Consider the following 24783-nt stretch of genomic DNA (forward strand, 5'->3'; position numbering starts at 1 on the left):
CGTAGACATGTAGTTATGATACAAGATGCTTTTGCACATTAAAATATATTACATCCCAAAATAAATACACAGAGTAATTTGTTTGATTACGTCAACACTCGCTGCACATCTCTTTCTCTCTCTCTCTCTCTCTCTCTCTCTCTCTCTCTCTCTCTCTCTCTCTCTCTCCCTCTCTCTCTCTCTCTCTCTGCGTGCGTGCGAGCGTGTGTGTGTGTGTGTGTGTGTGTGTGTGAGATAATAACCAACTCCTATTTGGGGGGTTTTTGAGCAAAATGCTCAACATTTATTCAAACATATTACATATATTTAGGGCATGTTTTCTAAAGTACAGGACCATTCGGGATCTCATCTACATGTGTGCCATTTGTAACAACTGTAAACAAATTGGGTCCTCATCCAAGATGGCGGCCATGCTGAACGTCACCTCCATAGCAGCAGCAGCCGCAGCAGTCACTAAGGCGTCCAATTCTACATTTCTGTCTCTGTTCAGTATATGTCTTTGATTATACTTGTGTGTCTATATGTGTATATCTGTTTTCATCATACATGTGTGTGGCTACCTGTTTATGTCTCCATGATATTGTTTTTGACGTCATTAAGTTCACAATCGATAACAAATATTCGACGGTACATGAACGCAGCAGGAGCCCCAATACAGTCAAGATACCCGTAAATGAAGCGGGGAAGTGATTTTTCCTGGTCCAATATAAACAATTACATTTTGAACACGCCAATATCATGATATCGTGATATATAATATAATATAATGAGTCGTTAAACGAATGACGTTGAGTGTTTTTACTCTGAAGGCTCGGCCGGATGTTGTTAGCTTTCCGCTAACGTGCAGCTAGCCGTGCGACAGCTCCTAAAACTAAATTCAAACTTAATTTCTGACGGGAATTACATCCACCATTCAAACGGTTCAGCCAAGAAGGTAAAAAAAACGGTCATAGTGAGGATGTTACGGACTATGTGTTGCTTTTTTGTGCACTTTTGTTCCCAGCTGGTTAGCAGTTAGCATGTGATGTGGCTCAGTGTTTGTTTCAGCATCAGTTCTAAATCTGCAGCAGCAGGTATTTATTTACTTCTTGTTTTGTTTGTACTACGAATTACCTCACAGGTTCAGCACTTATTTAGTTTTCTGATAACAGATTAAACCACCCTCCTGCTGTTAGAAGTATGAGCCAGTTTAATTTATTTCTAATCGCTAATATCTCACAAACAGTGAGTTAATCCCATTTATCTCCACATACTGTGTTCTGCTTGATTCTGGGAGTTGCAAAGATTAATAAAACCTGAAAACATGAGGAGTGTTTAGACATCCAGGGCCACCACTAAACTAATTGTGAGCTGATTGTGAATTAATCCTGTTCTGAGAGTAATTTCTAACCACTGGAAGCACCAAACCTGGATTACAGCAGGGGCTCTTTCACATACGTGTAAATTAGAACCTCCGTTACTGGATTTGAACTAATTTCCTGGACTCTCATGCTATCAGATATCATGGCAAACGGGGCTTCAGATCCAATAGAATAAGACTGAAACTCCCATTTAAAAGTTTTGCACTTAACCTTCATATTTTGATGTGTGAGGTAGTGGGGATGACTTGACGTGCTTTATTCAACCTTGTGTTTAATTTAATTATTGTTTCTACTTGTGATGTAAGCAAAAATACCAAATACACATTATTTGACAGATTTTTAACTACTTAAATGCTATGATTTAATGTGAACAAACCACTTTCTTTTACACAGAGCTTTTTTAACAATTAACTGTAAATGTGATTACTGATCGGGAGTTGGTTTGGGGGTCTCTGTACATCAGTTTTTGTCAGAATCAAAGGACATAAAGTTTGCTTTGATTTGATTTTCAGAAAATGCACACCTATATATACCTACCTACCTACATATATACAGTAATTAAATATTTAATGACATTCTGTGTGTCAGTAGCAAGCAGCAACATGTAATTTCATTATATGAGACATATAATGACAGATAAAGCTATTCTATTCTATTCTATTAAAAAATCTGTGAAATTCTAAAGAGTAGTAATAGCTTTTGTGACTGAATGGCTCCATGACACAGAAATGAACCTCTGCTTTCTAACCTTCATTGTGCTTCTTGTATTGGAGACATATCTAGGGTTCACTGAAGTTGAAATGTTTGTTTGGATTGTTTAGGTGTCAGATCTAATCAGATAAACTGACATGCAGTCACTGTGTTTGATTGGTTCAACTTGATTTATCCACTCAGTGTTGTCAAATACCTCAGACACCAGCTGTTTGCAGATGTGTGATCAGTCCCTGAATGAGTACTGGAGCTCATAAACCTCAGCAGGTCATTGGTAGCTTATCTCTTTGTGTTGTCTTCACAGCGGTTGGCGTGACGATGGCAGACCGGGAGGAGCGCCGCTTTGCCGAGGTGTCCCGGGACTCGGTCAAACTCATGGCGGAGAGTGCTGGCGTGGAGCTCGGAGACGACGTGGCCGCCCTGCTGGCCGAGGACGTGTGTTACCGGCTGAGGGAGGCGACGCAGGTCAGACTACATGTGGACATCTTTCTCTCTGATAACAACCAGCACATCATTGACAACCACAATTCATACAGTTTGTACTGCTACGGGGCAAATATTCCCAAAGGTCAGCTTCCTAACCAGCTGAACCAGTATTCAACTGACAAAGAACTTTGGCCTCACCAGTGAGATGATGTTTGGCCACTTCAGTGTGCAGTCTGCAGAGAGGAGTTGGTGATTTCATTTTAGCACACAGAAACATCGGTTTTTCTTTCAATGTTTTATGGAGTTAGTATTTTGTGTGTGTGTGTGTGTGTGTGTGTGTGTGTGTGTGTGTGTGTGTGTGTGTGTGTGTGTGTGTGTGTGTGTGTGTGTGTGTGTGTGTGTGTGTGTGTGTGTGTGTGTGTGTGTGTGTGTGTGTGTGTCTGTGTGTCTGTGTGTCTGTGTGTGCGCGCGTGCGCCAAACAGAGCAGCTCTCAGTTCATGCGGCACGCCAAGAGGAGGAAGCTGACAGTGGAAGACTTCAACAGAGCTCTGCGCTGGAGCAACGTGGAGGTGAGAGGTCAGAGTGAACTGGAGAAACTTCTCCAGATGATAAAGTTCATGTAGGGCGATCGTAGTCTGGACGGTCGGCGTGTGGCATCGGCTGTAGCAGTGAAAAGAGCTGTGTAGGTGAAGCTCAAACAACCGGCCCACCAAAGGAGAGCATCTGGCCTGCACCATGTTAAAAAAGTTTTATAATTGCTGCTAATAATTAGCCTCCTGTGAATGCAGTGTTTTAGTAGAGTTTGTTTAATGGCCACTGACACAATAAAAATTATGTGAAAATTATAGATGTATGTATATTCAATAGATCATTTTTGTTCGCCTCCAAATAGGACTCTACATAAAAATCTGTCATCAGAGCAGGGCCATAAATTCATCTCAGTTCTGCTTAATATGAACATACCAGGCAAAAAGCTGCATGTCTCACAGTTTGGACTCGCTGTCGTTCAACTCTGTCAGGTTCTTGGATGTGTGATTAAGCTACTCCCAACTGTGGTCTATCTACTCAATAAAGATGGGAAAACTTAATCCCATGAGCAGGAATTACATCAGGGCTTCACAATAAATCTCAAATGAATCATTATATCAGCATTTAAATGATACATCTCCAAAAGACCGATTGAACTGGAATTAATGGTTCCCATTACTTTAGGAAAGGAGTGCGTGTGACCTGTAGTGCTCTCTGTTTTTGCAGCTCTTCGAACTGAACGGCTGATTGCAGTGAAAGAATTCATGTTTTTCCAGGAGAAAATATCTCTGCATGTATGAGAGGGTTTGTAGAAGCATGTAACCTGAAGGCTCACAGAAGGTTTTTCCAGCATAAATCCAAACAAACGTTATCGAGAAATAGAGCTTGCATGTTTTTTTGGGTTTTTTTTCAATTTGTTGATTAGAAGATACAACACTGTAACAACATTTCAATCAGCAGTTTTCCATTATATACAATATTTTCTAACAAAGACACACGTCACTCATTACAACAAATGATTTCTTTTGTGTATCATAATTAGTCAACTATTTATACACACTACACACATTCACATACATTTTTTTGAACATATATCAAACGTTATACCAATATAACTGTACATACAAAATAAAACAAAATAGAAAACAAAACAAAATAGAAAAAAAGAGAAAGGGGGGAATGTCAGGCAGGCCGAGAGTCCAAGGATTTGCAGTAGTCCAAAAAGGGGCCCCGTTTTGTATCAAATAGATCTTTATCACTTTTAGCTGAGAAAATAATTTTCTCCATTTTAATGAATGACAAAACATCTCGTAGCCACAGAGATACTGAAGGCACCTTAGAAGATTTCCAAAGAAGTAAAATATTCCGTCTAGCTATTAGTGATGTAAAAGTTAATATTTTAGAGTGAGCAGGTTCTGTGAGCAAAGTGTTTACTGGAACCCCAAAAACAGCCAAGAAATGGTTCATAACAACTTCAGTTTTAAGAACTTTGGAAAGAATCGTGGAATATTGGCTCTAAACGTTGTTAAGACTTGGACACAAAAAGAACATGTGACTCAGGTTACAAGGGCTGGCCTGGCATCTTTCACATTGATCCATGATCTGTGGGTAGATTTCAGATAGACGGGTTTTTGAGTAGTGAACCCTATATAATACCTTGAATTAAATTAACTGTAGCCTTGCAGAGGGAGTACCGGCACAAATCACTAATATGGCTTTTTTCCACTGTTGGTCAGAAATTTGTATACTTAACTCCTTTTCCCATGATTTTCTAATTTTATCTGTTGATTGTCCTTCCAAGTCCGTGAGCCGCCTGTATACCACAGATATAATTGACTTTCGATTGGGTTCAAGGGACAGCAACTCTTCCCACGGATGGGCGGTTGGAAGAAAGGGATAGGATGGAAACAGAGAAGATACACAATGCCGAATCTGAATGCAGAAATGAGTGACTGGAAGTCCCTCTGCCGAGCATCGGTCAGAGAAACTTAAAAAGCTATCATTCTTATAGAGGTCCTTAAAAGTTTTGATGCCAGCATTTTTCCACTGCATGTATGTGGCGTCGGTGAGCCTGGGGGGAAATAGAAGATTTTTCATGATTGGCATTGTTATTGATGCTGAAAGAAACTTAAATTGGTTCCTGTATTGTGACCATATTTTCAAAGAGGACTGTACCACCGGGTTTTTTGTATATTTAGAGGGATTAATTGGAAGAGAGGAAGACAACAACGCTTCCAGTGACGATGAGGAACAAGACAAGTGTTCAAGTTTACACCACAACAAGTCTTGTAACTGGAGCCAATAGTTCAATTTATGAATGTGAGCTGACCAGTAATAGTACAGGAAGTTAGGCTACGATTATCTACGATAAGTAGATTAACTTTGTATCCTGCGAGTAAACTGAATTTTTCCAGTAACGATATAATTGAGGGAACGCTAAGACTCTGATCAGAAATGTATAAAAATCATCTGCATAAAGGGACAATTTGGGGTTCATACCAAAACGAGAGATTCCTTGAAACTGAGGGAGTGACTGTAAGGATATGGATAAGGGCTCGATAGCCAGAGCAGAAAGGAAGGGCGATAATGGACGCCCCTGTCTAGTGCCTCGGGATAGAGCAAAATAACTGGAGGTTTTGATTGATTGAATTGATTGAAATGTTTATTTCGAATAAGGTACGAAAACAAATAAGGAAAAAAAAAAAGAAAATTAACAACAAAGTTTTCCTCAAATAAATAAATGAATAATAATATAAAATAAATCAAGAAAGACATCGTCAGATGAGTATTCGAAAAGGAGTGAGAAGAAGTAAAACTTATTTACTCTCACCCCTAGTCCCAAGTAAATAACATAATTAGTTCCTTCCGTCTCTTACATACACACACACACACACACACACACACACACACACACACACACACACACACACACACACACACACACACACACACACACACACACACACACAGAGAGACACGTGTCCTGTGCAGTACATAGAATATATATACATACACGTCCATTCATACATACCTACAGACAGACATAAACACCTATACCCACACACAAGCCCACAGTACAAGGAAAGAACGAACAATATAAATAACCAAAAGAAATGACCAGACATTTGCCCCTAAAAATAGCCTAGTGATTGGCCACACCTTCTTCTTCCTCGTACCTTTTGAAAATCATATTTTTATATAGCATTTTAAACTGTCTCATATTTGGACATTGCTTCAGTTCCACACTAAACCCGTTCAGTAGTCTCACCCCGCATACTGATAGACAAAACCCTTTTCTGGTCGTACGAAATCTTGGTTGTTTAAAGTTACATTTCCTCCTTAGATTGTAAGACTCTTCATCATTTTTGAACAATTGTTGATAATTCCCTGGTAATAGATTATGTTTTGCTTTGAACATTGTTTGAGCTGTTTGGTATTGCACAATGTCAGTAAGCTTGAGTAATTTTGACTTCAGAAATAATGTGTTTGTGTGTTCCTGATAACCGGCTTTGTGAATGATCCGTATTGCTCTTTTCTGAAGGATATTTATTGAAGATAATGTGGTTTTGTAGTTGTTGCCCCAAACTTCAGCACACTACTGCAAATAAGGAGAGACTAGTGAACAGTATAGAGTATGGAGCGATCTGCCATCCAAGACCTTCTTTGCTTTATTCATTACTGCGATGTTTCTTGAGACTTTACTCTGTATATGTTTGATATGTGGTTTCCAGCTCATTTTGTCGTCTATAATTACCCCCAGAAATTAAATTTCATGAACTCTCTCAATTTCTACCCCCTCCATTTTTAGTTTTACCTGTGCATTCATTTTACAATTGCCAAATAGCATTATTTTTGTCTTTCCTAAATTTAATGATAATTTGTTGCTGTCAAACCATTTTTTTAATTTGTTCATTTCTGTAGTTATTTCCTCCTGCAATTGTACTATGTTGTCCCCTGAGTGAAAAATATTTGTGTCATCAGCAAACAGTACAAAATGCAGTAGCTTAGAAACCTTATACATATCATTAACATTATTTGTGTGGACACTGGACTGAGGTGAATCATACAATAACCGAATCCATGAGATAAATCGAGTTCCAAAGCCAAATTGACCTAAAACCGAACTTTACAACTTCTGGACTGGTGGAGGAGTGGTGAGAGAGGATCACATTTAGAAGTGTGCCGACTTTATAAAACAATTTCCGGTCTTTGATGAACCAGTTTGCTCCTCAGAAATGATCGAAGGCAAGATTTTCTCAAGACGACAAGCCAATACTTTAGCCAGGATTTTTACATCAACATTTAAAAGAGATATATGTCTGTAGGAAGCACAAGATGTAGAGTCTTTATCTTTCTTTAGAAGAACTGTGATTACTGCTTGAGATAGTGTCGGGGCAGCGAACCACATTCCAAAGATTCATTGTACACCGAGGCCAACAATGGAGTGAGTTTGTTTGCAAATTTCTTAAAAAATTCAACAGAGAACTCATCTGGGCCTGGTGCCTCTGCACTGGAGCGATCCGCTTGGTGATCGCGGAGCGGATCGCTGCAGTGCATCATGGGAGTTTCTGTACGTCACGTTTTAGATGTAATTATTGGGGGTTATATTAGGTTTGTAGTCTTGGTAATGATTGTGTTGTGTTGTGTTTTTGTTGCTTTGTTCATGTAGTTCGTAAATTCATCTAGTTTAGTTTGGTTTATTAGTTGTGGGTGGGCAACCAGGAGTGAAGAGAGTTTTGTGTGGGGTGTGATGCTGCCATGGTGCTCTTCATGATTGATGAGTGTCTAAAGCTATAGCTTAATTCATCTACATAACATATTAAAAAAGTTATGGCATGTAATTATAAATCTATTCTAGCCAATTTAGATATCATCAGAAGCTAATCAAATTTGCTGCTCTTTTGAGATTATGTTCCATCTTCCACTATATATTAATCATGAGAGTAGACTTCCACAAATATCTGTGTTGTTAGAGAGATGACGGTTCACAGTTCGAGAGACCAAAAAACTGCGGGTTGCTGACCGCTGTTCTAGATATTTTGAGGGTCTTAACCGTTTCTTTTCTCAAGCCAAATGTGGCTCAGATATGTCATAAGGAATGTAGGCAAGAGAAACCATTTTCAGAAGAGCCGTTCATGATCTACATTCATTGTTCCATTCATGTTCTGGACACTTCATGTTCAGAAGAAATCATTAAAACTGTTAATAATGACATTTGAAGATTTTTTGTACAACTTTTTTTGTGGAATCCCTGATGCGGCCCAGCCTCACCCAGACTCTGCCTCCAGCGGCTTCCGGGTACATTGAGTTTGAGACCCCTGGTGTAGAGTGAAACACTGGTCCCAACCATGGACACCTGAGTCTAATATGATCCCTGTCCCGTAGATGAGTCTCCCAGAGAAAAATTACATCACTTTTAAGGCGTTTCAAATGTAGAAATATTTTACAATGTTTACTAGGGCTATTTAATCCTTTTACATTCCAGGTGAATAATCGAATTCCACCAATATTAGTTAGGTTCTGACTTGGAGTACTAGTTACAGGCATTATACTTTAAAAAAAGAAGAAAAAAAAAGACATGGTAGACTGACATCCCCCCCCCCCCCCCCAAAAAAAACAAACAAAAAAACCCACGTAACCAAATAAAAGCAAAATGACAGACCAAAAATGACCACAACGCTTTAACACACACCCTCCCCCCACCCTCCTGCACAGCAGGTGTCTCCATCCCCAAACGACAGAAACGGCAGTGCAAACCCTAAACAGCAATCCAAAATAAAAAGGCTCCCGATTGTAACACGAACTATACCCGAACAAACGAGCTCCTGCAGAGTAATTCACTGAAAATGTTTGGCACTCGTATTGAATAAGAGTCTTAATGTAAAGCTCTGCTTCCCCTGGTGAGTTTGAATGAGAACAATAAAAACGAGGCAAAAATGGTCTCTCCACCACCAGTAAATCAAAAGTGTCAATATACTGAGACCTAGTAATGATTATAACAATAAAAAACAAATGACAATAATGCAATAATAATGATTAATAAAAAAATCAAAAGAAGTAATAAAGATAGAATGAAAGAGACAATAAATGATTCAAAACTCACTCGAGAAGTTCCCTTTTCCGTAATCCTGCATATTATTTCACAGTTCTAGTGAACCAGATTTATTTAGTGATAGTCTTAATGTAAACCTGAGCTTCCCCCGGTGAGTTGAAGTCACGCTGCACCCCCTCGTATGTGATGCGGAGCTTGGCTGGGTGGAGGACGCCGAAGCGGACTCCTGGAATGTACCTCAGCTGGCGACGGTGCTCATTCAAAGCAGCCCGAGCCGTTTTAGCGGTGTGGTCCGGGAAGATGGAGATTGTCTTTACCTTTATCCGCTGTGACTCCCTGGCTCTCTGAAGAATGTTGACACAATCCGAGTAATAGTGTAATCGTGTCACTACAGTACGGGGATATCCGCCAGGATTGGGTTTGGGGCCCAGAGACCGATGTTCACGATCCACCACGGGCTCTTTCTCCAGACCAAAAACCTCCTTCAGAAGTATCGATACAAAGTCCGTGGATACATGTTGCTCCTCTGGTACACCGACAACACGGAGATTATTGCACCTGGATCTGGGCTCTAAATCCTCGCATTTATCCTCCAGTTTGACCATATCTTTCGACATGGCTTCCATCTTGGCACGAAGTGAGACGATGTCATCTGTGCAGGTAGAGAGAGATTGCTGAGAAAGCTCGGATTTAATCGATATAAAGTTCTCCTCCAGTGCCGCATGCAGCTCGTCTTTGAACATAGCTCTGATGTCCTCGCAAAGCGCACAAAGAAGTCCAGCCTTTAAAGCACCAATGTCCGCTTCGGCTTGCGGCTGTGATACTCCGGGCGCCGCTGCACCACTGTGAGGCGGGGGCGGAGCGTCTGGAGCAGGCCGTGGCTGGGTCGCGTTCTTCTGAAGCTTGGGGGGCATCGGAAACTACAAAATGAGGTTTCCTTAAATAATTCAGGAGGGTGAAGTGCAGGAGTTTGGTAATTGTGCAAAAATACTGGATAATTACTTAAATAACAAAATCTCAGCAGGAGCTCCTGGTGCTGCGACCTACTCCATGCTCCGCCAAGCCGGAAGTCAGAGCTTACATGTTTTGTCTGTTTTTTTGAGTGGTTTTGCTCCGTTGACTCTTGTGCTGCGTCTTCTGTCTCCACCAGGCTGTCTGTGGATACGGCGCTCAGGACTCTCTGCCCTTTCGCTCGGTGAAAGAAGGAGAGCTTCACTTTGTGGAGGACCGCGACATCAACCTGGTGGAGCTGGCTCTGGCCACCAACATCCCCAAAGGCTGTGCAGAGACGATGGTCCGAGGTACGAGCTCAGCAGCAGATCAGCCCAGTGAAGAGGACTTAGATTTCCCTGCACACTGAGACAGACTTCAGACATGTATCAGGTTTTTATAACTTCACCACTCAGTGTGTCTGTAAACAGCGTGAATACGTGAGTGTCTTATTATGGTCTTGCATTTAAATTTGACCAGCACTGTAATCAGATTACACCCGCTCAGTGTGGACACACTCTTTACGACACCCTGTCTCCCCTCAGTGAACGTGTCGTACCTGGACGGGAAAGGAAACCTGGAGCCTCAGGGGACAGGTGAGAGCCAACAACAGCTTGTCTGCACGCAACAGTGAAATCAGGCAGTGTGTGGACTGAAGAGTGATATCTGTGTGTGTGTGTGTGTGTGTGTGTGTGTGTGTGTGTGTGTGTGTGTGTGTGTGTGTGTGTGTGTGTGTGTGTGTGTGTGTGTGTGTGTGTGTGTGTGTGTGTGTGTGTGTACTGAAGAGTGATATCTGTGTGAGTGTGGACTGAAGAGTGATATCTGTGTGTTGCTGTAACGTGTGTGTTAAATGGTTCCAGTTCCATCTGCGGTGCAGTCGCTGTCAGACGACCTGCTGAAGTACTACCAGCAGATCACACGGGCCATCCTGGGAGAAGACCCCCACCTCATGAAGGTGAGCTGGTGTTGATCTGAAGCTCCTTCGTCTGACTCCGTGACCTTCATGACCTTCATGACCTCTGTCCGTGTGTGTCTCAGGTGGCTCTGCTGGACCTCCAGTCCAACTCCAAGATGGCCGCCCTGCTGCCATATTTCGTCTACGTCATCAGTGGAGTAGGTTTCCACACGTCTCTCTCTCTCTCTCTCTCTCTTTCTCTGATGTGTATTCTCAGTATGTCGATGGTCTTCCAGGTGAAGTCGGTGAGCCACGACCTGGAGCAGCTCAACCGGCTGCTGCACATGGTGAAGAGCCTGGTGCAGAACCCCTACCTTTACCTGGGCTCCTACGTGCGCAGCCTGGTGTCCAGTGTCATGTACTGCATCTTGGAGCCGCTGGCAGCCTCCATCAACCCGCTCAACGACCACTGGACCCTCCGAGACTACGCTGCTCTGCTCCTCAGCCACATCTTCTGGTCAGTCTCAGCCCCAACTTCTGAAAACACTCCAGTCCATTGAACAGTCAGAAACTGTACAAGTATAGAGAAAAAAAACCCTGTTTTAAAACTTAAAAATAAGAAATGACTAGAAATGCCAAAGTTAATGAGCTGTTCCTCTTCTGTTAGAGGAAAGTGTAGATTCAGAAAAACAAAGTCACGTCAGGTTAAATCCGAAGAGAAAGAGCACCGTTATCTGGAAGGACCTACACATGACATACTGAAAGAATTAAGAAGAAATAAACATTAGTTGGTGTTTTTATTACCACACAAATCAGCAACACAACACATTTGCAGTTTTGGGGCAGTTTGTTCATCTAAAATGTTTATATAAATATTTAGTTTTTTCACTATTTTGTTACATTATGGATTTTGCGAAGTCATTGATGGCCTGTGCTCCAGAAGGAGCCAAGGGCCAAACAACAACAACATTAGATTTATTACATTTGAAATGTAGAAATTATCTTGTTACTGGCACTTTTTATGTAATTGATAATTATTGGTTGCTACAGGTTACTAATTAACACATTACTGGCATCTATGATTAGTGATTCCAGTAATGTGTTAGGACCAGTGACGTGTCGTGAGCACCATGGTAGGCTGAGCGTTGCATAACCAGCCCACTAATGTTGATACCAATGACAATTATCATACCAACTGCAATCAGCAGAGGCTTTTACTTTGATACCCCAAACAGGAACACCATGGCAGGAAGACATGAAGCACAAAACCCTCTCACTCCTGGTTGCCAACTTCCAAATATTAAACTAAACTAGATGAACTAACTAACTACACTAACTAAGCAATAAAAGCACAACCCAAACAATCATTAGCAACACTAACAAGCCTAATAAAACCCCAAAATAAAGACATTTGAAACACCGTCAAACCAACTCCCATAATGCTTTGCAGCTCCATGATGCTACAATATGTTTCGGCTGGCGAGTGTTAATCTAAGAAAATCAAGATGGTAAAACAGCATTAAAGGAACTTAAACAATAATTCAATATCAGTCTCCAGACTCTCCCAACAAGATCAATCTCATGACCTGGCAGAGCATCGTTGTTCATGTTGGAAACACAGAAACAGAGAAAATGAAAACAACTCTGACGGTAGAGTTTCTGTGGTGATGAACCACTCCTGCAGAGCGTCTGTGGTGATGAAACCACTCCTGCAGAGCTGTCTGTAGTTCAGGTGTTGGTCTCCTATCTTTTACAAGCTGCTGTTTGTCCTCAAAAGGAAGTAGTGAAAATGTCTTTATCGTCTCTAGCGTTGCCATCCTGCCTGTTAACCCGCCAACTAGCTAGAGAGCGTAGCAGCGCTGTATCAATTCACTAATGCACTGTGAACGTACCTTTAGCATTTAGCATAGCACGGTTAGTAGTGATCTGCCTTTTTATGTAAATGATTTTCATATTGGGGAACTGAAACATCCAGACACTGGATATGACCAGCAAAGGCAGAGCAGCAGTGTGACTTCAGGAGAGGGTGTGGCCTTCAGGAGGTGTGGCCTTCCGGAGAAGGTGTGGCCTTCGGTAGGGGGTGTGGCCTTCAGGAGGGGGTGTAGCCTTTGGGAGAGGGTGTGGCCTTCACGAGAGGTTGTAGCTTTCGGGAGAGGGTGTGGCCTTCAGTGGGGGTGTGGCCTTCATGAGAGGGTGTGGCATCAGGAGAAGGTGTGGCCTTTGGGAGAGGGTCTAGCTTTCGGGAGAGGGTGTAGCCTTCGTGAGAGGGTGTAGCTTTCGGGAGAGGGTGTAGCTTTCGGGATGGGCTGTGGCCTTCAGTAGGGGGTGTGGCCTTCAGGAGAAGGTGTGGCCTTCGGGAGAGGGTGTAGCTTTCGGGAGGGCGTGTGGCCTTCAGTAGAGGGTGTGGCCTTCAGTAGGGGGTGTAGCCTTCATGAAAGGGTGTGGTCTTCGGGAGAGGGTGTAGCTTTTGGGAAAGGGTGTGGCCTTCAGTAGGGGGTGTGGCCTCCATGAGAAGGTGTGGCCTTCCGTAGAGGGTGTGGCCTATGTGAGAGGGTGTGGCCTTCGGGAGAGGTTGTTGTCGGCTGCTGCTGAAAGTAACTAAAAAGTTATTTGTAATCTAACTTAGTTACTTTTAAAAAGAGTAACTAGTAATCAGTAATCGGATTACTTTTTCAAGGTAACTGGCAACATTGTCACTAATTACCAAAGAGGAAGTTATATTGACCAACTTTGATAAAATTGTAGTTACAATGTAAATATTGAGTATTTTGACACCAACAGAATTTGTGGAATTGGAAATATGGATGTTCAAGCATCGATCTCTGCGTCAGACAGCTCTTAAGAGGAAAACTTAATGCTGATGTTGGGAGGTAAATAAAACTACAGGGGAGAAGTAAGCTATGGCTAATGCTAACAGGTCTCGCAGTGAGCAGCTCGCCAAAAGTCATAAATTCACGAAAAGTAATCAGTTAATCTGTGTTATTGCTGATGCAGGTTAGACCTGAAGTCCATTGAAATGAGCAGATCAGTGTCTACAGTGACTCTCTGCTGCCACCTGAAGCACAAAAGGTGCATTACTTCAAGCTCATAGTGTGATTCAGTTTTCCAGTGAGTCTGGGTTCCAATGGGTCCTCTATGAATAACTTGACGTCTTGTTGTTTATGCTACACACACACACACACACACACACACACACACACACACACACACACACACACACACACACACACACACACACACACACACACACACACACACACACACACACACACACACACACACACACACACACACACACACTTAAGCAGCCTGATGAGTAAAGGCCTCCCGCCTGGTTTTGGCTTCTCTCTGCAGGACTCACGGTGACCTGGTGAGTGGTCTCTACCACCAGATCCTACTATCTCTCCAGAAGGTTCTGTCAGACCCCGTGAGGCCGCTGTGCTCACACTACGGAGCCGTTGTGGGCCTGCACGCTCTGGGATGGAAGGTAATGATGTGTTTCTGGATTTATTCTCCTGCTCTCCTCAGAGAGACATCTCTGACGGCTTTACTGGAGCTGCAAGTCATGGTTTATTCTCAAATTGTATGTGTGTGTGTGTCAGGCTGTGGAGCGCGTGCTCTTCCCTCACCTCCCTGCCTACTGGGCCAACCTGCAGGCCGTGCTGGACGACTACTCGGTGTCCAACGCTCAGGTCAAAGCTGACGGACACAAAGTGTACGGAGCCATCCTGGTCAGTGCTGCTCTCAGCTGCTTCCACAAGTTCTCTGAGTGTCGGGATCAAACAAAGACATTTAACACTCATGTTAGCTGAATGGAAACAAATACGATCATAACATTTTCCTCCCCACTAAACCTTATTAGAACAATATGAAGGATTACAGATTTCTTCCTGTAGGAATACATTTATTGTGGTTATACACTGCTCAAAAAAATAAAGGGAAGACTAAAACAACACATCCTCAATCTCAATGAATGAAATATTGCAGTTAAAAGTCTTTATTCAATATATAGTAGAGTGCGTTAAGAACAAAATAACATAAAAATGATCAATGTAAACAAAACTATTATCCAATGGAGGTCTGGGTTTGGAATCCTATCAAAATAAAAGTAGAGAATCACATTGCAGGCTGATCCAACGTCAGGTAAAATTCCTCCAGACAAGTCCAAATGAGTCTCAATAGTGTGTGTGGCCTCCACCTGCCTCTAGGACCTTCCTACAACGCCTGGGCATGGTTCTTATTAGGCTGTGGATGTTCTCCTGAGGGATGTTCTCCTGAGGGATGTTCTCCTGAGGGACGTTCTCCTGAGGGACGTTCTCCTGAGGGACGTTCTCCTGAGGGACGTTCTCCTGAGGGATGACCTCCTGAGGGATGTTCTCTTGAGGGATGTTCTCCTGAGGGACGTTCTCCTGAGGGACGTTCTCCTGAGGGATGACCTCCTGAGGGATGTTCTCCTGAGGGATGTTCTCCTGAGGGACGTTCTCCTGAGGGATGTTCTCCTGAGGGATGACCTCCTGAGAAATGGCCTCCCAGACTTGGATCAAAGCATCAGTCAACTCCTGGACAGTCTGTGGTCATCGTGTGGTTGGTGGATGGAACCAGACATGATGCGCTGGTGGGTGAGGAGGGAGACCTTGTACTCAATTCTGAGTTGGACAGGGAGCCAGTGAAGGGATTTCAGGATGGGAGTGATGTGGTCGTGTTTTCGGACCCTCATCAGGATCCTGGCTGCTGTTCTGGGTGTACTGCAGTCTTTGGAGGCTCTTGCCAGAGATCCCGATGAGGAGTGCGTTGCAGTAGTCCAGCCTTGAGGAGACGAAGGTGTGGACAAGCTTCTCTGCATCAGTCAGAGTGAGTGTTGGGCGGAGTTTGGCGATGTTCCTAAGGTGGTAGAAAGATGCTGGTGATGGTGGAGGACCTGATGTGGTGTGCCAATGAGGATGGCTTCGGTTTTGGAGGAGTTCAGCTGCAGGAAGTTGAGCTTCGTCCATGCCTCGATCTCCTCCAGGCAGCTGGTCAGGGTGGATGCAGGCAGGGGAGCGGAGGATGTAGGGAGTGTTCGGAGGTAGAGCTGAGTATCATCGGCGTAGCAATGGAATGATATTCCATGTCTGGCTATGACAGTTTCCCAAGGGAGCAGGTAGATGGAGAAGAAGGTGGGGCCCAGCACTGAGCCCTGAGGAACACTGCAGGTGACGACGTGGGTGTGAGACCGGGGCAACATACTCAGTTCTGTTGGTCAGAAATGATAGAACCAGTTATGTACTGACTCTGAGAGTCCAATGGTAGATCTCAGGTGGTGGAGGAGAATGATGTGGTCGACCGTGTCAAAGGCAGCTGATAAATGGTTGAAAACAACAATTCATAACAAATCTACAGTCAAACTACAGTAGAACTGTGTTGTGTCACGCTTCTCCAGCTGCAGTTCTGCTCTGTGTCCTGCAGGTGGCAGTGGAGCGCCTGCTGAAGATGAAGGCTCTGTCTCTGTCTCAGCCGGCTGAGGGGGGCTCCAGCTCTCAGCCGGGCTGCGTGGTGGGGGCCATGGGCTACAGGGTGAGCTCCCCGGGCCTCAGCCCCCCCCCAGAGCCCCTCTCAGACGCTACCCTGGGAATCGCCAGCCACCTGCAGGCGGGCGGGGCCGGCTGCCCCTGGGAGGAATGGGCCCCTGTCCCGCTCCCAGACATGTACTGTGAACTTTACTCCTTCTTTGGGGACAGTCTGGCAGTCCGCTTCAGCACAGGGCCGGGGTTTGGGGGCTACACGCCCTGTGCCCCCCCGCAAACCAGCGACAGCAGGAAGGAGCTCCCAGGCCCCGCCTCCAACTCTGACACCACCCGCAAAATGCCCCAGCTGACTGCCAACCTCAACATCAGCCCCAGGCAGGACGGGAGCCCCCGCACAGACCCAGCGCCCCCCAGCCTGGCAGCAACTGGATCGGGCAGGTGAGAAGAAGTTTGAGGTTTTATCAAGTGGAGGCTGTACCCGTTTGTTCCTCATGTTCCTCTGTACCTGTTGCTGGTGTTCCTCATGTTCTTCGTCTTCCTCATGTTCCTCTGTACCTGTTGCTGATGTTCCTCGTGTTCTTCGTGTTCTTCGTCTTCCTCATGTTCCTCTGTACCTGTTGCTGATGTTCCTTGTGTTCCTCTGTACCTGATGTTGCTGTCCTCTGCAGGGCTCTGGCTCGCTCCTCCTCCGTGCAGCGGTCCAGATCATCGTCTTCACGTTCGGGGCAGCGGTCTGCAGGTTTGTCTCGAGACGTCTTCCCCAAAGCTCGCTTCACGTCCCCTCAGACTGGACCGCCAGCCTTCTCCTTCCTCATCGGGGGACGGCAGATGGGTCGGCGCTGTCAAGGTCGACGCCCCTTCCAGACCACTTTTTCCCCGACTCCGCCCCTTTCCGCCGTCCCGCCGCGTGCCTACGCCCACAAACTTCCAGTCATTGGCCGGGTGGGCAAACCTGTGCGCCGCTGGACCTGCTCCCATTACTCTCTTCACCTGCCTTTGTAGACAAGCTCAGACCACCAGTAGACGATCCAGGAGGAAAATTAAATGTCCAACAGTTTCATCGTTTGACCCTCGGACAGATTTCAGCAGTTAATCCCGAAAGAAGCTTCTACGAGCAGCACTACATTGTTCTCAACAACCTTGTTCTGCTTGAGGAGCAGACCCTGCTGTGTTCTTCAGCTGCTGTGTTCCAGTAATGTTTAGATGTCCTCTCACAGCTGGATTAAAAAAGTTTTTATAAGTGAAGCCTGCTCCTATCTGTCTTTTCCTTGAGTGATTGTTTGTGGCTCAGTTTGCATGTCCTCCCTGTGTGCAGGCTTTCTAGAAGGACTCCTGATTTGGCAGCTTTAACCTGCTGGGATTAACTTCACCACCTTGTTGGGTGACCCGGAGCTGGATAAAGAGGCATATAAGATTAATTATAATAATAATAATATGGTAATATAGACGACTGAACTGTGATAAATACACCCTGCATTCATTCTCGAAGTCAAAACCACCAAATTTTAAAAGAAAAGTGATTATTCACAATTAACAAAGATTTTTCCATTAGTTAGTCAAACCTTTCATAGGTGAACAGCTTTAAATATTCAGATCAATCAAGTATTAAAAGAAAAAATACCAAAATCTGCTGCAGTCATTGTGCAAAATGAAGCAGGAGAAAGAACACTGATTCAAAGGAACAAAAACATCAATATAACTGAGCTTATCTCAAATTCACTAAACATCAGTAAAGTTCAGTGAGTTTTTAAAATTTATTTTGGAATTACTGATATTCTAGGTTGTCCTTTTTTATTGATTGTGTGGGTAAAAATTCTTTAACAAGCATTTTTGTTTTTATATAATATTTGCTTATAATCTAACTCCATGCTGTTACTTGATACTTTCCTTTCTTCTGCTTTATGGATCTGAAATGGTTCTATGTTTGTTCTGGATGGATCCGCTGATCTAATGAGTCCGCCTGTCAGCGGTTCTGCTTGCTAAAGTTTAGATCTCTCAGTATCTGGTTCCAGGGTGGATCCCAGCAGCGACCATGGCCCGGCCCGCCGCCGCTCCGGGGTTCCTCTACCGGGCTCAGGCCTCACCTCCTGCTGGAGCTGCTGGGCGGCCTGCTGTTCAGGGCGGAGGAGGAGCAGCTGCAGGCGGAGGTGGAGGAGGTGCAGGTCATGGTCACTCTGACCACAGTGGGAGAACTGAGGAGGACTTTAACCCCAGTTTAATAAATTCTCTGTTCTGATCAGAACAATTAAACACTGCCGTGATAAAGATGATAAACTGAATTTATCTGAAGTTCCATTTGTTAATGGGAGGAAGATGCTTCTTAATCTTGATTTTAGAACTGTAGTGAAGGGCAGGGTGCAAACTCCGGGGGGCCAGGGGGGCTCAGCCCCCTTAAAGAGACAGGAGCCCTCTTTAAAACAGGATTTGTTATCATTTTTATTTATTTCTATTTGTACATGAGGGTGAATCTTCACTCTTTCACTTTAATAAAGTTGCCGGCCTGCATGCAGTTCTTGTTCTCACCATTGAAGTTTGGGGGCGCTCGTGTAAAACGTCACTTTAAATCAGACAGCCGCTCAATTTCAAACAGGGAAACTGGTAAATTTCTGATTTCCTAATAAAATAATGTGGAGGACTCTGAGGAGCAGCAACTGGAGCTGATCCAGCTTCTGTCTGAAGGTAATATCTATAAACTGTATTATTAATATTCAGCACTGGGTTGTATATGATGGTACTGAGACCTTTTTCTTTCTAATTCTGATGGTCATGTGTGTTTGGTGTCAATTATTAGTTTGTTGATGCGTGTTAAAGTATTTCAGAGGTTATTTTGCACATGTTAATGTAACCCAGATGTTCTGCGTGTCTGCTCTAGGAGCGCCTCTCTACAAATCCTGCGTAGCTCTGTATTTTGTTTGTGGTTGTATTTGGGTGCAGAGAGAAGAGGATCAGACAGCAGGGGTCGTACTCGTAATGGAGACTCGTTGTATTTCTTCAACTTCTTCAACAACAGAAAGAAAAGAAAACACTCTTGTGATTATCAGTATTAACATTCACTGTAAACCAATTATCCTAATTGCTACTAACCTGGCTGAGTTTATCAAAAAAAAGACACGTCACACATATAATAATACTCAGAACAAAAGCTTTGCCGTTCATTCATTGTGCCAACAAAAATAACCATTAAACTACAAGTGCAGCTGCAAACTGTAAAACTAAATGTTAGCATGTACTACTGTAGTCACACAAAACTATCAACTATTAACATTAACACACTATTAAAGCAATTCAGGCTGTAATCATCAACACACAGTCCCCAAAGGCAGATTAAACAGTGCCTAAAGCGCCATATAAACATCTCTTAAAGAGACTAATTGTTTAACTAGTTTAACTTATACATTTAGTGTAACATGTGTGCTGCCCGGAGCCGTGCTTCCCTTCAACACCAGAAAGAAAAGAAAAGAACACATGAGGTGTGTTTCCATCGCACAAAAAGTGCAGGAATGGACTGGTATCGTCTGTTACGGTTCGGGTTTCCACCGCAAGAATTTGGGATTCTCCGGAAAATACCGCTCCAAAGGTGGAGTCTTTTCCACTACCCCTCCGTCGGGGTACTCAGGACCATGGAACAGGTCTGGTTTTGAGGAGCAGTTTGCTGATTGGTCAGAGATTTACTACACGCCCTGAATATTTTAATATGACATGGGAGTCAGACTGGAGAACATGATGGGAGTCAGAATGGAGAACATGATAGGAGTCAGGCTGGAGAACATGATGGGAGTCAGGCTGGAGAACATGATGGGAGTCAGACTGGAGAACATGATAGGAGTCAGGCTGGAGAACATGATGGGAGTCAGACTGGAGAACATGATGGGAGTCAGACTGGAGAACATGATGGGAGTCAGACTGGAGAACATGATGGGAGTCAGAATGGAGAACATGATGGGAGTCAGACTGGAGAACATGACGAGAGTCAGACTGGAGAACATGACGGGAGTCAGACTGGAGAACATGATGAGAGTCAGACAGGAGAACATGACGGTAACCTGCTTTGTATTAACGCTGATCAGGATCGCACGTGTCTAAGTAAGTTAACCCAGGAATCAGAAATATCCTCGATATATAGATAAATTCATCACAGGCCCCACTGGAGGAAAATGAACTGAAGAAGTGATATTCATAAAGTGACCACAAGGCGGCAGCAGCAGCCATTTGACACTCAGGAGGGCAGGTCTGATGAAGACCACACACATACACACACATTAACACACACACACACACACACACACACACACACACACACACACACACACACACACACACACTGATTAATCGTGAATGTATATTTCTGGACTGTGGAAGGAAATCAGAACAAGGAGAACATGCAAACTCAGCAAAGAACTCGAACCAGGGATTTTCTATCTGTGAGGTTGAAGTGCTTACCACTGGGGGCGTCTCCTGGCAAATCATCTGCCTGAAGGGGCATTTACTTCTAAAAACATGTTATTTTATATCAAATATTTCCTAATGACCCCGGGCTGTAGACAGTGCGAGCCGATCTCCCTCCTTCTGAAATATCTTCTTGAAGCCTTTCAATGAAGCAACAAGTTCAAAGTCTTCTCTGGATAAACCTCCTTATAATGAACCCAACAAAAAACGTTCACGCTTTATTTTTGTATACAAATGTACATGATTTTGTTGATGAAGACAGGTACTTTTTTTTCTTCTGCCGTGTCTTTAACTTCTTTTTCATAAATTCAATTTAAAAAGAAATTGTAACTTTAATTGAGGGGAAATTTAAACAAAATAAACAAGCAGATATTTTTGATCATCAATAACTACAGTATTTCAGTGGAAGCAGGAATATGAACTCTTGGTGTCTTTTCTCATTTCAAACCATCTCAAAGCAAACTGAGTGTGTCTTAATAAACAATGTGAAGCTCAGGGTGTCGGATCTTTATAAAATATACATTAGTTTGATCATGATTTGTGTACAAATATAGTTTTTTTCTACATGTCCATTTATATCCTCCAGACGCCAAAGAAAGAGACCAAATACTAAAGTTTCATCCGTTTCATCACGCTGTCATTTCTTTCTTTCTTTATTTAAGGCAGAGACTCCACATTGTATTGGTGTAAATAAATACAGTTGTGAGCAGGAGAAGTGTTGATGTGGTCTGATGGTGAAGTATCTTCATGCAGGCGAGGATGAGTTTTTCTGTCTTTCAAAATAATGAGAGAAAAGGGTGAGCTGGACCAGATGGTAGATTTTTCTCTCCATCCTCAGCCTGAATCAGTACTTTACTAACACAACTATCTGTATTTAAGTAATGTGGATTCTTCAGCCACAAATTGTTATTTTCCACCGATGTTCCCACAGCAGTGACCGCTGCAGCATCAGCTCTCAGTCCATAATGACAGCTCCAGTAAGCGCTTGCATCATGAGACGACGAGCCGGATCATTGCAGATGGCGGTGCATCTCAGAGGTCCAACATGTGACTCCCATCATGGCCGTGTGCCCGCCGTGAGTCCCGTGACCTTCTCGATGTGACGCCGTCTGCTCTGCTCGTCCTCGCTCTGCTCTGACTGACGGCTCGCAGGTGTTTGGCTTAGCCAGGCTATATTTACAAAGGTCAGAGATGGAAGTGTGGGGCATGATACCAGCAGGGATCTGATTACTCTGAAGCCTCAGAAGGAAGAAGACCTGTTGTGCTTCAGAGCAGCCAGAATATCTTTGTCTTTCAGGTGCTTCTATGTCAGATCTGAAGAGGTGTTCATTTAAATGTAATCGTCAATAAAAATAGTAGGACTGGCCTGAGAGGAACAGTCCAACAAACTCATGTAAACAAGGACCCGGTTGACTTTCAGTCAAGTTTTAAGCCAGAGGAGGGCAGTTATGAGCTCGGAGCACATAGGGCAGAGTTTAAGTCAATTTAATTTAATTTAATTCTGCTTGAAATGTAAACATTTCTAGGCAGGTTCTTATTATCTTCTGCAACTTTTGCCTGTTAATGCTAATTATACTCAGTGATCTGTCTTGTAATAAAAACACCCCAGAACTCAGCAATCTGCATTACTATTTCTTTCTTTATTTTAATCACATATTTTTCAATAAGTAGCTTTGCTGGTCAACACAGTTGAAAGTAAAGGAACATCTACAAACCCAACTTGTGTGCTTTGGAAAAAAGTCAAGTCTTCATTATAAAATTAAAGGTATGCAACATGTGCATTAACTTTCATTTTATTGCTTATCCATCCCACGCTCAGACACCACCACACTGACCAGATCTATTTCACAGTGTGTCGTACCAGAGAGAGCTCTGGAAACTTCTGAAAGTTACTCATGAGCTCCTCATGGACTCAAAGGACTGGTTTCTCTTCTCGTCCTGTCAGATCGCAATGCTGCATTGATACTATTGATCAGAACATTCGACGACAGAGAATAGAACATTTCATCATGTTGGGATTTATGTTTGGTTATTTGATTTCAATGACTGTAAGTAATAGATTACTGAAAGTAATAAATCATGGAGTAATTTTCTGAAAATTTTTACTTATTATTGGAAGTAAACTGTAATTTACTAATTAACAACTCCTAAAGTAATTGATTAATTACCTAAATTTAATGAGTTATAAAATATACTTTGTCTTTGAAATTTTTCATTTGAATCATAAATTGATTTGAATAAATTCATTGTTTATTCATTAATAATAAAGGGGGGCACCTCCAGAAAATCTGGAAATAGCTAATACCAAAATATCAGTCTCGTATGGAAAAAGGTTTATTTAAGTTAGTTAACATTTCTGTGTTAAAATATAACACTCTTAAATAAAAGGGAAGGTGTGAGAGCCGAGCACAGACTGTCATACAAACAAGTGAATTGTCAACAATAAATACACAATAATCACCAAGAATCGTTCAATTCAGCTGACAGGCGTTTATTAACAAAAATGTATTAATTCATAAATAATTCAGAAATCATCTCATAAATCAACACATTATGTATCAAACGTCATTTAACACTGAGATCTAATCTAAACAGCAAACACTATGTACAAAGAACGTGTGTGCGCGCATGCGTGCTCGTGTGTGTGTGTGTGTGTGTGTGTGTGTGCGCGCGCGCGTGCGTGTGGACTCTGAGTGTGAATGGATGCAATGATTCGAACGTCCACCGGGCGGCGGTACACCGAGAGACTGCAATGACCCATGCGTCCACTAGAGATGTTTGGGTCACTCTTTCTGGGAGTGTGATGGTTGCTTAGCGACCAGATAAACAAGACACCCGTCGCGCCGCATTCGCCGGGCTGGTTCTCACAGAACCAAAATAGATGTTGTATTTCACCGGAGCAGAGCCGAGTTGCCGTTGTTTATCCAGTATTAAGACGCCTTAGTTTTACCTGGATGTCGGAACATGCAGTTAAACTCTGGTGACCATACGGAGGTGTCCGGCAGCACAATGGAGCAGTTTGGTTGCTACATGTCTGTGTGTGTGTGAGCGCTTATCTCACCGCGATTGTCGAGTGGTGACGAACGCGTGCGGCTTGCGTGTGCGGATTCTGCGTTAATTAAAGAGAGAGAAAAGAAGGAGAGTTCTGGCGAGAAAGTTTGGTTCTGATTCCAGGTTCCTTCACACAAAGATCCGAGTGGCTTTTGGAGCTCATCCGGTGTCTGAGGTGAAGAAACGGAGTTTCGTGCTCGTGGTGAACGCGTTCAACAAACAGACAGCAACTTTGTTGCCGGCTGCAGCTTTATCAGTGACACAGTCCAGGCTGATTCATCCTCCATAAGAACAAGAAGAAAGTTCGGCAGTGCAGGATCCTGCCCAACAAAATGACCTAATTTCCTTCGGCCGAAGAAATTTGTTTTGGTTATTCCAACCGTCCTGGCCGAATTGTGTAGGAGCTGCTCTACTGAAACTTCTGCTCTGCCGTGTGCTGCACATGTGTGTTCCAGCTCACTAATAATATCAGTCACATTTTAATCATATTTAGCTTAAACTTCGCTACTGTATGAGCGCTGCAGCTCGTTAAAATGTCGGACTGCAGGCTTTTACATGATGCATCTCATCACGAACAGCTGTCAGCGCCTGTAGTTAAAACCAGACCAACAAGGCGACTCGGACAAAAACTCTCTTTTATTACTGAAACAGTTCAGAGAAATGTATTTCTGGAAGCACTGAGGCCAGAAATAAACTGTGCTGTTGAAAAGTTTAAACGCTGCTTCACAGACGTGTGGCTGCTGCGAGGAGGTGTGGCCTATTGACAAGAGGCGTGGTCTGCTGTCAGGGGGCGTGGTCTGCGAGTTCGGCAGCTTCTT

At 43.4% G+C, this 24783-nt stretch overlaps 1 protein-coding gene across 1 annotated transcript; it reads left to right on the forward strand.

The window, feature by feature from the left end:
• The first annotated feature begins 639 nt into the window (after window positions 1-639).
• Window positions 640-17711, forward strand: taf6l (TAF6-like RNA polymerase II, p300/CBP-associated factor (PCAF)-associated factor). Its single transcript, XM_080485815.1, has 12 exons — window positions 640-934; window positions 2377-2537; window positions 2982-3068; window positions 10230-10380; window positions 10615-10665; window positions 10930-11024; window positions 11108-11182; window positions 11261-11481; window positions 14319-14451; window positions 14567-14695; window positions 16410-16906; window positions 17137-17711. Exons 2-12 carry the CDS (start codon window positions 2391-2393, stop codon window positions 17468-17470), a joined length of 1920 nt encoding a protein of 639 aa, XP_080341941.1. The 5' UTR covers window positions 640-934; window positions 2377-2390; the 3' UTR covers window positions 17471-17711.
• Window positions 17712-24783: the final 7072 nt, after the last annotated feature.

The sequence above is a fragment of the Lipophrys pholis genome, assembly GCF_963383615.2.
Source record: "Lipophrys pholis genome assembly, chromosome: 18".
Taxonomy (NCBI): domain Eukaryota; kingdom Metazoa; phylum Chordata; class Actinopteri; order Blenniiformes; family Blenniidae; genus Lipophrys; species Lipophrys pholis.